The 11,663-nt window shown below is 37.9% G+C and overlaps 4 protein-coding genes across 4 annotated transcripts; 2 read left to right on the top strand and 2 right to left on the bottom strand.

Annotated features, from left to right (window-relative positions):
- The first annotated feature begins 1,634 nt into the window (after positions 1 to 1,634).
- LOC128725603 (protein MEMO1) lies at positions 1,635 to 3,709 on the top strand. Its single transcript, XM_053819361.1, has 4 exons — positions 1,635 to 1,750; positions 2,017 to 2,167; positions 2,242 to 2,466; positions 2,535 to 3,709. Exons 1-4 carry the CDS (start codon positions 1,696 to 1,698, stop codon positions 2,989 to 2,991), a joined length of 888 nt encoding a protein of 295 aa, XP_053675336.1. The 5' UTR covers positions 1,635 to 1,695; the 3' UTR covers positions 2,992 to 3,709.
- A 654-nt stretch (positions 3,710 to 4,363) lies between these two features.
- LOC128723217 (tumor suppressor candidate 3) lies at positions 4,364 to 6,052 on the top strand. Its single transcript, XM_053816935.1, has 4 exons — positions 4,364 to 4,536; positions 4,639 to 5,365; positions 5,438 to 5,600; positions 5,678 to 6,052. The coding sequence occupies exons 1-4, from the start codon at positions 4,444 to 4,446 to the stop codon at positions 5,691 to 5,693; spliced, it is 999 nt and encodes a 332-aa protein (XP_053672910.1). The 5' UTR covers positions 4,364 to 4,443; the 3' UTR covers positions 5,694 to 6,052.
- Positions 6,053 to 6,619: 567 nt separating this feature from the next.
- Positions 6,620 to 7,633, bottom strand: LOC128723711 (zinc finger protein 726-like). The gene has a single exon (XM_053817476.1). The coding sequence runs from the start codon at positions 7,591 to 7,593 to the stop codon at positions 6,673 to 6,675; it is 921 nt and encodes a 306-aa protein (XP_053673451.1). The 5' UTR covers positions 7,594 to 7,633; the 3' UTR covers positions 6,620 to 6,672.
- A 102-nt stretch (positions 7,634 to 7,735) lies between these two features.
- LOC128724064 (uncharacterized) lies at positions 7,736 to 10,364 on the bottom strand. Its single transcript, XM_053817829.1, has 5 exons — positions 9,996 to 10,364; positions 9,380 to 9,919; positions 8,101 to 9,319; positions 7,873 to 8,027; positions 7,736 to 7,771 (listed from the first exon to the last, which is right to left on the bottom strand). The coding sequence occupies exons 1-5, from the start codon at positions 10,362 to 10,364 to the stop codon at positions 7,736 to 7,738; spliced, it is 2,319 nt and encodes a 772-aa protein (XP_053673804.1).
- Between the last annotated feature and the right edge of the window lie 1,299 nt (positions 10,365 to 11,663).

The following is an 11,663-nucleotide window of genomic DNA, read 5'->3' as shown; positions in this document are numbered from 1 at the left end:
GGAGACTGCTATTATTGCACAAGCGAGCGTGAAGCCACCGTACCTCTGCGGTTGTTATAGCGGCCAGTAAAAAGTCCGTCTGAAAGGCACCGTGGGCGTATGCTTAAAAGCGGTAGCGCAGAAGCATACCAAACACGTTCTCAGAGCTGTTAACTAAACTTGTAAGTAGTGTAGGTGTTGCGAGCTGGTTTGTTTGCGTAAAACTGGGAAGTAGCTGATCAGGTGGGACCATGCGCACCGTACAGACAGTAACCCCAAAAATATGAAGTAGATAATTGAATTTAAACATATAGTTTATGAAACAATTACATAGTTTTGTCTTTACAATTTAACTTACAACGGTGTGCAACCCTACGGTGCGATGGAAGCTTCACTAATGCATAAAACCTTTGAAATAAACTACACATTGAAGGGCGCACCTTGTTTTCTCAATATTCAAATATTCAAAAAAGATTATAAAAACTTGACACTTAAAGTACCATTGACATTATGGCTATCATTACAGATTGAAAACTCTAGTACCCATGTAACAGCTACTAGTTTCTTTTAGTACTGACGATTCTTAACGTTGTAGCAATGATAGTTGTAGGATGTAGATTATTTTGCTGCTATGCTTATCCTTTATTCACTGCGTTTCGTAAATCATTTCGTATGCCACAAAGTTCAGCTACAACGACACCATACCTGGAGAGTTCTTCTTTTAGAGAGTGCTAGCTGGGTATCATATGATTTGGCTAATCAACTGCAATGTTATTCATATTTTTTTACATTATTTTTATGTCAACGTCTGAACAAACTATTGTTTAAAAGCACAAAACAATGGCATGCAGCATAGCCACTCGTTGATTTGTTAGTTTTAAGCCAAACAACATAAATATACAAAGGAAGGAATAACACGCACACTACTGCAGCAATTTGACAGCAGTGCACCAAAAACAAAGTAAAAAGCTAAATAAGTTTAAAAATAGAGGAAAATCAACACACTCGTGTTTCGCAAGCAACCACAGTGTTAAAAAATTTAAACATATGAGTTTGACATCAGACAAATTTAAAAAGACTCTCATAAACCAGGTTTAGTTAGCAAATTCCCAGGATTCGCTGTATTAAACAGCATAAAGGCACAAGTTCTCTTCGAGAGAACAAGAAGAAGAAGAAACATTCAGTTTCATTTCATCGCCACCTTCTTGACCCAGCCTATTTCAGCCTCATTGGCTAAGCAGATTAGCTATTGCTTTGTGTGCTAGTGCTGTGAGAGACATTGTCGTTTGATTTCCACGGTTTTTAAAATCATATATCAACAGAAATATCATACGTATCTAAACGCTGCCTGGAAATTTAGTCAATCTGTTGATAAGTTGAGAGTTTTCAGTGCAGTCCGCTGATGTTTCTCTAGAGGTAAAGTAAACAAACATTTTACATTCTGGAGCAGTATTCTTTCGTATTTGATGCAAATCCAAGAAGTCTCTAATGAGTCTATTTTTGTGTTGCTCTCTCAGGATTGTGTTGATTGAATCAGATCATTTGCTAGGCGGAAAATATTCTATTAACTGTAAGACAATCGTGTCGAACGTATAACTCATAGGCAGTCAGCATTACGAGAAAACACTTTCACTTTGTCAAGAAAGCGTGATCGGAGTCAAACGCGACGCTGAGATTATTTGCTAAGGACCGCAAAGCGTTAGCTGCTCTCTCCAAATGCCAAATATGTACCGTGAGGCTTCACACGCTGGTAGCTGGTATACTGATTCAGGTGAGTGTAGATGGTTTGAAAAACATGCTTAAAAAACCCCTCATTGTGTGTCTACCCTACCTACCTATCTTAAATACCCCTTTTCATCCTGAAGTCTAATGTAAGCAGAAACCTTCTTATAGCTGCAAATCTGTATATACTCTTATTAAACAAACAAAAGTCTTTTGTGTCACGTGTATTACTAATTAATTAAACATATCAATGGGGATGCTAGTTTTATGAAAACTCATTTCGCTCTCTCAATCCTGATATTTTCCGTATTATAGGGTCTGAACTCAATCGTCAACTAAATAAATGGTTAGATGATGCTGACCTAACATTTGGTCCCGCTCGTGCCATTATTGCTCCTCACGCTGGTTATCGCTATTGCGGTGCCTGTGGTGCATGGGCATACCGACAGATTAGTCCTGCCGTGGTGTAAGCTTATCCGCACTCCTATCAAAATGCATATTTAAATTTGAGGTTTGTTAATGAACTTATTCATTTGTTAGAAAACGTGTGTTCATTTTGGGCCCTTCGCACCATGTGCGGCTTTCCCGTTGTGCCCTGTCTGCTGCTCAGTACTGCCGTACGCCTTTATATGATCTGAAAGTTGATCAACAAATAAACTCCGAACTAGATGCTACAGGCCACTTCAAATGGATGGATCAGAAAACCGATGAGGATGAGCATAGCATCGAAATGCATCTTCCATATGTGGCGAAAGTTATGGAAAAGTATGCATACCCACTATTGAATGTCCATTGGCTTTGATAACACTATTAGCTAACTTTTCTTTTAACAGTTTTAGGGATCAATTCACTATCATTCCTGTCATGGTTGGTTCTATCAGCAATGATTGGGAAGAAACTTATGGAAAAATATTCGCACCGTACCTTGCAGACCCTCAGAATTTGTTCGTGATTTCATCTGATTTTTGTCATTGGGGACAGCGATTTCGTTACACCTACTACGAGGAAGGCTCAGGGCCTATCTATAAATGGATTGAAACATTGGACAAGATGGGAATGGATTTGATAGAAACCCTTAAAGCGGATAGTTTTAGTGAGTATCTACGAAAGTACAACAACACCATTTGCGGGCGCCACCCTATCGGAGTGCTTATGCAATCTGTTGAAGAACTGAAACGCCGTGGTTACCGCATGAGCTTCAAATTTCTGAAGTATGACCAAAGCAACCAGTGCTGTGATAAGAAAGACTCCAGCGTGAGCTACGCCTCCGGTTCATTGATATTCGAGTGAGCTGTCTTATTCGTGTCTACTAATTTGCGTCTAATGACCGAAAAGGAAACGTTTTAGTATGCGTCAACTTAATGGTAGTGAATTGTTTGTTTTGGTTTCTTTGATATTTTTTTCATATTTTCTCATTGTGTTACAACATTCATTGTGAGAATTACATATCGTTTTTTCGCTTCATTTATTGTTCCCTCTTTATTTTTAATAATATCTTTATAGTGTTCACGAAACCTTTTCAACAAAAGTTAGTTTCTTTTCATCAAACATTTTCATGAAAACACAAGAGGCGATCAAATCAATTGTATGTGACGTTACTGAACAACTATGTGTAATGACTTGTTTCAAAAAGAATTCTCATTTAAAATAATATCTTTGTTTTCGTAGCGCAACGAATACCGAAAGCATATATGTATGAATGTGCATAAAATAAAAATTAAAACCATAAATGATAAGCATTGAAACTAATAATAGAAAGTTTTAAAGATATCGTTGTCCTTAGAATACTACATAGAATATAATAAAAACAAAATTGAAAATCGCCACTAGGATAGTAATATTTCTTCGCGATACTACGTAACATTATAAACATACATTTTCCTTGGTGATTTCCTTTATCATGATTTGATTTATATTTGTGAAAGAGCAATGTTAAGTAATTATTTTTTACTGACAATCCTCCTTGAAGCATTAATACGAAATATTCACTGAATTCAAACCGAAGCATCCCACTGTGTGCATTAAAATTGAAGTCAATGATAACAATTAAATCATATTGGAAATTCAGGACTGCATGTTAATTCCTTGTTTCTTAAGAAATTGAGAAATTATTCAAATTGATATAGATATTTTATCCATTTACAGCGGTTGAAAATCGGTTCAAGCTGGTATTCAAGGAATGTGACTTGTGGCGAGATATAGCTCATATCACTGAGTACATTTCTAACTTTTTTTTCCATTTCAAATAAATGAAAATATGTTTTTACATAATGCAAGTATGTTGTAACATTAATATAAACTTAAGCGTGCAAGTTGCATTTTGTAATACTAAATATTTACATGTTACGTTTATACGATTGAAAAGTTTAAAAATTAATTGAATTGAAGCATCAGATGATATTTGAACGATATTTTCAAACTACAATTTCGCAAAACATTGTTTTAGCATGTTATCATAATAAGTATAGAGCGGATAGTAAATGCTTTTCTGTTCATTTGTTTACTTGTTCTTTTAACGTATCCTGATATGAAGTGAACAGAATTAATTGAAAATTGGTAGTGTAATTTTGCCGATATTAGGATCAGCTTACGTGTCCCATCTGACATATACAGTGTCAAAATTGTTAATTGTTGATAGCGAAAAAGAAGAAACACGGTTCATTTTCGGTCGTGTCGATAGGGAACATTGCTAGTACCATAGTTTTTACTTAAATAGCGACTAGATCGCTCAGTTATCATAAAATGACGATCCTTATAAAAATTGCTGTACTTACGGCAATATCACTATGTTTGTTCAATTTTGTGAATAGTGTATCTCCCAAAGCTGCTCGAGGCGTAAGTTGTCTTAACGTTTATGCCGGTCTGCTACGAAGGCTGTGGTGACGTCGATGTTTACATTAAATACTACCGATCTCGCTCTTAAATTTCCTCCAACAGGGCCAGCAATCGTTATCTGAAAAAGTGCAGCAATTGCTAGATATGAATACCAAGCGGCCGGTACTGCGGTTCAACGGCAATAAATTCCGTGATTTTGTTAAGTCGGCACCGAGGAACTACTCCGTAGTTGTTATGTTCACGGCGATGGCGCCTGCCCGGCAATGTGTTATCTGTCGACATGCTCACGACGAGTACACTATTGTTGCCAACTCGTACCGTTACTCACAAACGTACTCGAACAAACTGTTCTTCGCCATGGTTGACTTTGACGAAGGATCGGACGTATTCCAGATGCTGCGTCTCAACACCGCTCCAGTGTTCATCCATTTCCCCCCGAAGGGAAAACCGAAACCCGCCGACACTATGGACATTCAGCGGGTGGGAGTATCTGCGGAGGTTATTGGAAAATGGATTCAGGAACGCACTGATATCCAAATAAGAATTTTCCGACCACCAAACTATTCTGCGACGGTAGCAATTCTGATGTTAACCCTCTTCGTTGGAGGATTTCTTTATCTACGACGAAACAACCTGGATTTCCTGTACAACAAGCAAATATGGGCTCTTATCTCTGTAGTATTTTGCTTTGCCATGGTATCTGGTCAAATGTGGAACCACATTCGCAGTCCACCATTCGTGCATAAGAGTCAAAATGGAGGAATAGCGTACATCCATGGGTCATCTCAAGGGCAGTTGGTAATTGAAACATACATTGTAATGTTTTTGAGTAAGTACCTACCGAGTTTCCTACCGATTCTTGAACGAGGGTTAACTTTTACTGCTTTGTATTGACTTCCAGATGCCATGATCGTGCTGGGAATGGTACTTCTAACTGAAGCAGGATGGCAGAACGACCATCGCAAGAGTAGACTTACGGCAGTCGTGGGATTGGTTTTGGTTATAGTCTTTTTCTCGTTGATTCTTTCAATATTCCGATCCAAAGCCCAAGGTTATCCCTACAGGTAAGCCTGCATTTGTAACGCAACTGTGTTATCGAATGATTTCCCTGACTGGAAAAATACCTTTAATATATTTTTAGCTTCTTATTTAAATAAGGATTGGAAACAACAAAGGACAAGTAGTGTAAAATTATCGTATCATGGAGAGCACGCGCAGAACAGATGGATTTTTAATTGAATTTTGTGCAATCATTACAAACGAATCGCATCTAAAACTAAAATTGGAAATAATATGGATTAACTTGTTTAATTTTGAGCAAAGCATCATTAATTCCCGTTTTCGATTCCGGAATGCCGTCGTATGTTATTAGTTTGAATAAGCTCTAGTGAAAAACGTTAACAATCGACTAGTTCCGAAATATTAGGCAAAATAAATTGAATTTCAAATAACCATTCCAATGGAATGTCGAACAAAATCCCAATATTCTAGTTGCAGTTGATAAGATACGCATGACATCTTGTGATGAAATAAAAAGAACGTAAACTTGAAAAGTGTTCCATTTGGTCGGTGAGGATCCGAAACCACTTTGAAGGTTTTAGAGGCGAGTGTAGAAACGTTGGCTCAGTTTCTCATAAAAATTTAAAAAAAAACTTCGAAAGTCGACTTCTACAAAAACCTTAATGCGCATCGTGAAAAGCGTCAATTAGTATTTCGTATATCTAAGCATGGGAAATTGGATGGAGCAATGTGGAGTGCGCTTTCAATCGAATGGTGTGTAAATCCGGTTCGGTCTACTCATTCCGCTTTTCGATGGGATCCAAACCGCATGGGAGCGACCGGCTTCGAAGTGTTTGACACCGATGTTAGCTTTCACAACATCGACCTCCTTCATTGGCCACGCAAAGTTGACTAATTACGAATTTTGTTATTCAGAATAGTCTCAATACGCCTGTTGAATTTTTAGTAACGTAATATATTTAAAATATATCGAAAATGTACATAGTTTTGTTCTGCTTGTAGTTGCATTCATCACTTATATATACACACGTGACTTGTACTTTCAAACATTTTCCTATCTTAACTTCACATACTCTATGATTTAGTAAGGCGAAACAACGCTACGCAAAAAATGCGTTATGCAATAACTATGCTGTTATTGTTTTTCTTCAAAATATTTCTGCATTTTTGTTTAGCAGCCTTTTTTACATCATTAATTTTCAATTTTTCAATTGTAATGGTTCCGATTTGTAATACGTCGCTCTTGTTAGCCTGTGCATCGTTATTTGGCACTGTACGTAAATTACTGGTGCGAGTATGTGTTTTGAGGTGCCTGTTTAAGTCTCCGTGGCAGCGGAATTTCTTATCACATTTACTGCATTGATGTGGTTTCTCGCCGGTGTGTATCATTCGATGAGCATGCAAATACGAACTAGCCCGGAACGCTTTATTGCAAAAATCGCAAATGAAATTTTTCTCGTTGGTGTGAATACGCCGATGAAGCACAAGCGAATAGCGTCGAGCGAACTCCTTCCCGCAGTATTCACACTTATGGCTTTTTTCATTTGAATGTATGGATATTTGATGATACTTAAGATCGCCCCATTGTCGAAAATTATTACCACACTCATCACATTTGTATGGTTTTTCACCCGAATGTAACCGTTCGTGCACCTTCAGAGCACTGCAGGTCAAAAAGCACTTTTCGCATGATTTACATTTGTATGGTCTCTCTCCAGAATGTTGCAATTGATGGTATGCAAATGCAGTATTGGATTTGAATTTTCGGCCACAATCTTTTTCCTTACATAAGAACTTTTGGGAAGATCGAGAAGTGCATTTTTCTGCTAATACTTCTCCTGGGTCAGTGCCTACTGTTGGCGATTGAGAAACTAGTTTTCTCTTCTCACTCCTTGCGTTTTTTCTAGTTTTTGTTCCATCGCATTTTTCATCTAATTTTTCTTCATCTAAATTTTGTTTCTCTTTCTCATGATTGCTAGAAACTGAATCTTTTAGCGGTTCATCGTGTACGGTGGTATCGATACTCTCGTACTGCATTTGATCGCATTCTGGTTCTTCGAAGTCTTTACGTTCATCATCATCCTCATCGTCGGTCTTTTGCTCATCCTTCAATAGTTTGGCTTTCCTTAGGTCAGACATGCTATTTCGATGAGTTGGATCGTATGTAGCGACAGACAGCTTATGAGGTGAATTCGAGGGAAGTTCTATAATGGAGCTAATGGGCAAATTTGCAGGAGAGTGAAATGCTGGACTAATTTCTGAAACCGTTCCAGCACCGGAGAGCAGGGGAAATGTTGAAGAAACGTTTGAATATACTTCACCACTACCGGGCAGGTGAGGATTTTGAATTTGAACAATTTCTTGCTCATCACTTGCTTGCTCATTCACGTTATTATCATTTAGCGTGTGCGTCAATTTTTCAAGCGGTTTTCCGATTAACGGCAGATCATGAGCAGTAGAGTGAAGCATCTCTGAAAACAATGAAAAATATTTGTTTGTATTACATGATGATGTTAGCGCCATTCTTTTTGTCGTTTGCCTTACCTGTGTCATTAAATTGCGATTTACTAAGAAATAAGAGATAGTTTTCACCTCCATTTTGGATATGAATTTCGGACGTATCTTCTAGACCATCACCGACTAAAGGCATCTCTTTTTCTGTCAGTGTGGTTGTCGTGTTTCCACTTGTTTGAATATCACTGCCTTCAAGGACAGCCGGAAAGCGCCATGAAGTATTATTAGCAAGAATTAACTCCTCGTTCATATCCGTATCGACGGTTTCCTGTACTTTTTGTACCACATTTCGAATGCCTTCCAACATGTCCTCAGTTTCACTAAATTCCCCACCATTTTCTGAACATTCAAGTCCAATTACTGCGTTACTTGGTAAGAGAATATTGTTCACATCTTTGGAGCTAGTATCTGGTGGTTTTAATGAAACCACTGCTTTAGAATCACCTTTTGTGTGTTGATTCTTTTCATCTAGCTCGTTATGTCTAACAGTACGATCATTTTTCAACTTTTTCGTGTGTTTCACACGAGGTAGCTTAGGTTTTGCCTTTTTCCCATCCGCCGTATCAAGGGGAATCTCATTTGTTGCTGCCTTTATTGTAACAATATTTACTACAGCAGCAGTGTTCTTGTCAGTTGCAGATGGTTCGTAGTGATGCTTCAAATGTTTGAAAAACAGTAATTGATCCTGGATTATTTCTCCACAGACTCGACAACAAAAGGGATCACTCGAAGGTTGTGAAATAGTAGCTGAAGGCTGGTGAATTTTCAATGACGAATTTGCAGACTCATTACTATGCAGAGCTTTGTTGTTACGCTGAATCGATAATTGCTGTCTTGTGGACATGGCTGAGGGCAATTGAATGCTTGTTGAAATTGACGCATGCCGTTGCGAACATTGGTCAAAAGCGAGTATTGAAGTCTGATCCATATCAGGATTTCCATTGGAAGTACATTCTCTTGCATCGCCTATTTTTTTTGCTAACCGTTTTTTATGTGGAAGATTAATATTGCCCAGGAAGCCTGATGCACTCTCAATCGAAGCAACACACTCAGCGATCACTTGTTCGTGCAAGCGAGACTCACAATCGATAGTGCTAGTTCTTGAATTTTTTGAAGTTATCAAACTTTCTACTGCGGGAAAGCTGATTCTCTGTTGACTATGAGTTATAAGCGAGGGCAGTGTAGTACAAGAGTAAAATCTTTTTTCACTTTTGTTGGACTTCAACGAAGCCATCGACAGTTTAGGGCTCTAAAAAAGACAAATAAAATTATTATTCGTTATCCTAAATCCTTCCTAGTTTAGTCTTACATTATAGATATCGTTTTGCCCTGAGGCTGACGAAGTACTAGGAATGATAGAATTACTGTGAGCATAAAGTTTCATCGGAACATCAACAGGCGATAATGTTGGGATAGTTATGTTGATAGAAGCTTTCGATTGCTCCTCAATTAACGAATGGTGAGAATGTCGTTGGTGAGGCTGCTGTTGTAGCTGATGTTGGATTAAAGCCAGCTGCTGCGATCCAGTATTCGATAATTCAACAATGTTCTGGTGATGATTCAAATGTCCTGGTCCAGAATGTTGGTGATGAGAAAGATTATACTGAAGCTGTTGTAGTTGTTCTTGATGTGAATGTGATTCTGACGCCACAAGCCCTACACTAGATACCATGTCAAATCCGTCGTTAGCAGACCCACCATTTGCATGTAGCGTGCTTGACAACGGAAAATGAACATAACCATCGATTCCAGCGATTTGAGCTAATCCATTTGCGTTTATTTGTGATGTGGATGGACTACCATTTATTATTTTTTCATAGGACGACAGTGTATTGAACCCAGGAATGTCCTACAGAAGTGTTTTAGCATTACAAAAGATAAAAAAGCTTAATAATTGAAAAATTTTACAATTACTCAAAGAATACCTTGTTTCCATTGATCATATCCGTTGCTTCGTTGTTCGACTCATTGTCCAATGCATGCAGCTCATCGGTGTTGAAAGACCGATAATTGTGTTCTATAATGGTCGATTGGATACCACTCATGGAGTTGGTACCAGCTGTCGAAACCGAATTGATGTAGTCATTTAGCAAGTTCGTCGGCAACTGGCTTGATAGAAGATCAGTTCCAAGCAACGAGGACTCGATATACTCCTGCTCTCTTCCATTGTGAGTCATTTCCACGAAATGTATGGATCCATTTTCACCAGCCTGCATCGAGCTGCGATGGATGCCCTTTGATAACGCGTCTTGTTGTCCATTGATGGATCCGCTAAGGTGTTCTAGATGATCCATTATATGATGACCCAAAGGTGAAATCTTACTACCACAAACAGCGACACTTCATTTTTTTTAATGTCGCTTGAACCAACTAAATATTTTCTCCCAGCTAATTTTCATTGGTTAACTTAACGGTTAAACGACTTTACTTGAACCTTTTACACCACGAAACAGTGCAGTTATGCTTCTTTTCAATCGTGGATATCATTAAAAATAATGCGCCTGTGAACAATATTTTCAATCAGTATTAGCTATTCAATCAGTATGATACAATAAAAGGTGCAATTCAACAGTTTAACTTAACCATTCGCAAAGAATTAGATAGTCTTTTTATTCTTCTTTGCTAGGATTTGCCCACGGTAAGATGCAAGAGTCCACCTTCCTGGGCACTCCTGTATTAATCCGTGGCTAAGAGCACTGATCCTCCATGCTAGTCATATACTGGACCGGCAGCTATAGACCATATGTCCAGAATTAGATATAACACCATTTGTTAACTATTTATGACGAATGAAAGTCTAGTAAACAACACTCCATTTGGAAAGATTGTTTAGATGCACAAAATGTTATTATTTTTGTTGCCAAATGTCAAAATCTACAGCTATAGGAAGAAGTTTACAGTACGAGTTATCCTATTTTAGCTTAATACAGAAAAGTAATTGAAAATAATTGAAATATTGATTTGAATATTTGAAAAGTTTGTTGAGCTAAACAACATTTATCGTAAAAACGAGAAATTCTACTAAAATGTGAAAAGAAATGAAAAATGAACGGGTTAAAGTTCATTCGACAACATTTCTCTTGACTGTGAGAAAATCTACTAAGCGGATGAATCCGCTCTTTCAGTATTCACTGACCAGCATTTCTCGCGTACTCAACAAAATCTACAAAAGGAAGAAAATATGAAAAGATGACCTGTCTTCCAGTAGAAATTAGATTGTGCAAAAATAAGAAAAGGGAGCAAGAGTACGCAACAGTACGGTAAAAAATTCACTCGTCAATAATTTTTTTTCACGCTTATACAAGAAATGTACAAGGTGTATATACTGTAGAGAGAAGCAGGACAAAAGTTAACGGACTAAGTGATTTCCATCTCAACTTTCCACGAAAAATGTTTTCTAGTGATGCTTTTCTCCACATCAAAGCATGCTTCCTGGATGAGTACTATCCGTTTCGAAACATGGTTCTTTCGGTATTTTTTGCTACTGTGCGTAAAGCTAATGGAACAGGTTCTCTCTTTCGTTTTCCTCTCCACCGTTGTCAATCATTGCATATTCACGCATTTACCGGCTCCTGGCGTATCACAACGACTGG

Source organism: Anopheles nili, chromosome 3 (assembly GCF_943737925.1).
Source record: "Anopheles nili chromosome 3, idAnoNiliSN_F5_01, whole genome shotgun sequence".
NCBI classification, from domain to species: Eukaryota; Metazoa; Arthropoda; class Insecta; order Diptera; family Culicidae; genus Anopheles; species Anopheles nili.
Note: the sequence above shows the minus strand (reverse complement) of the source record. Positions and strands in the feature narration are given on the sequence as shown.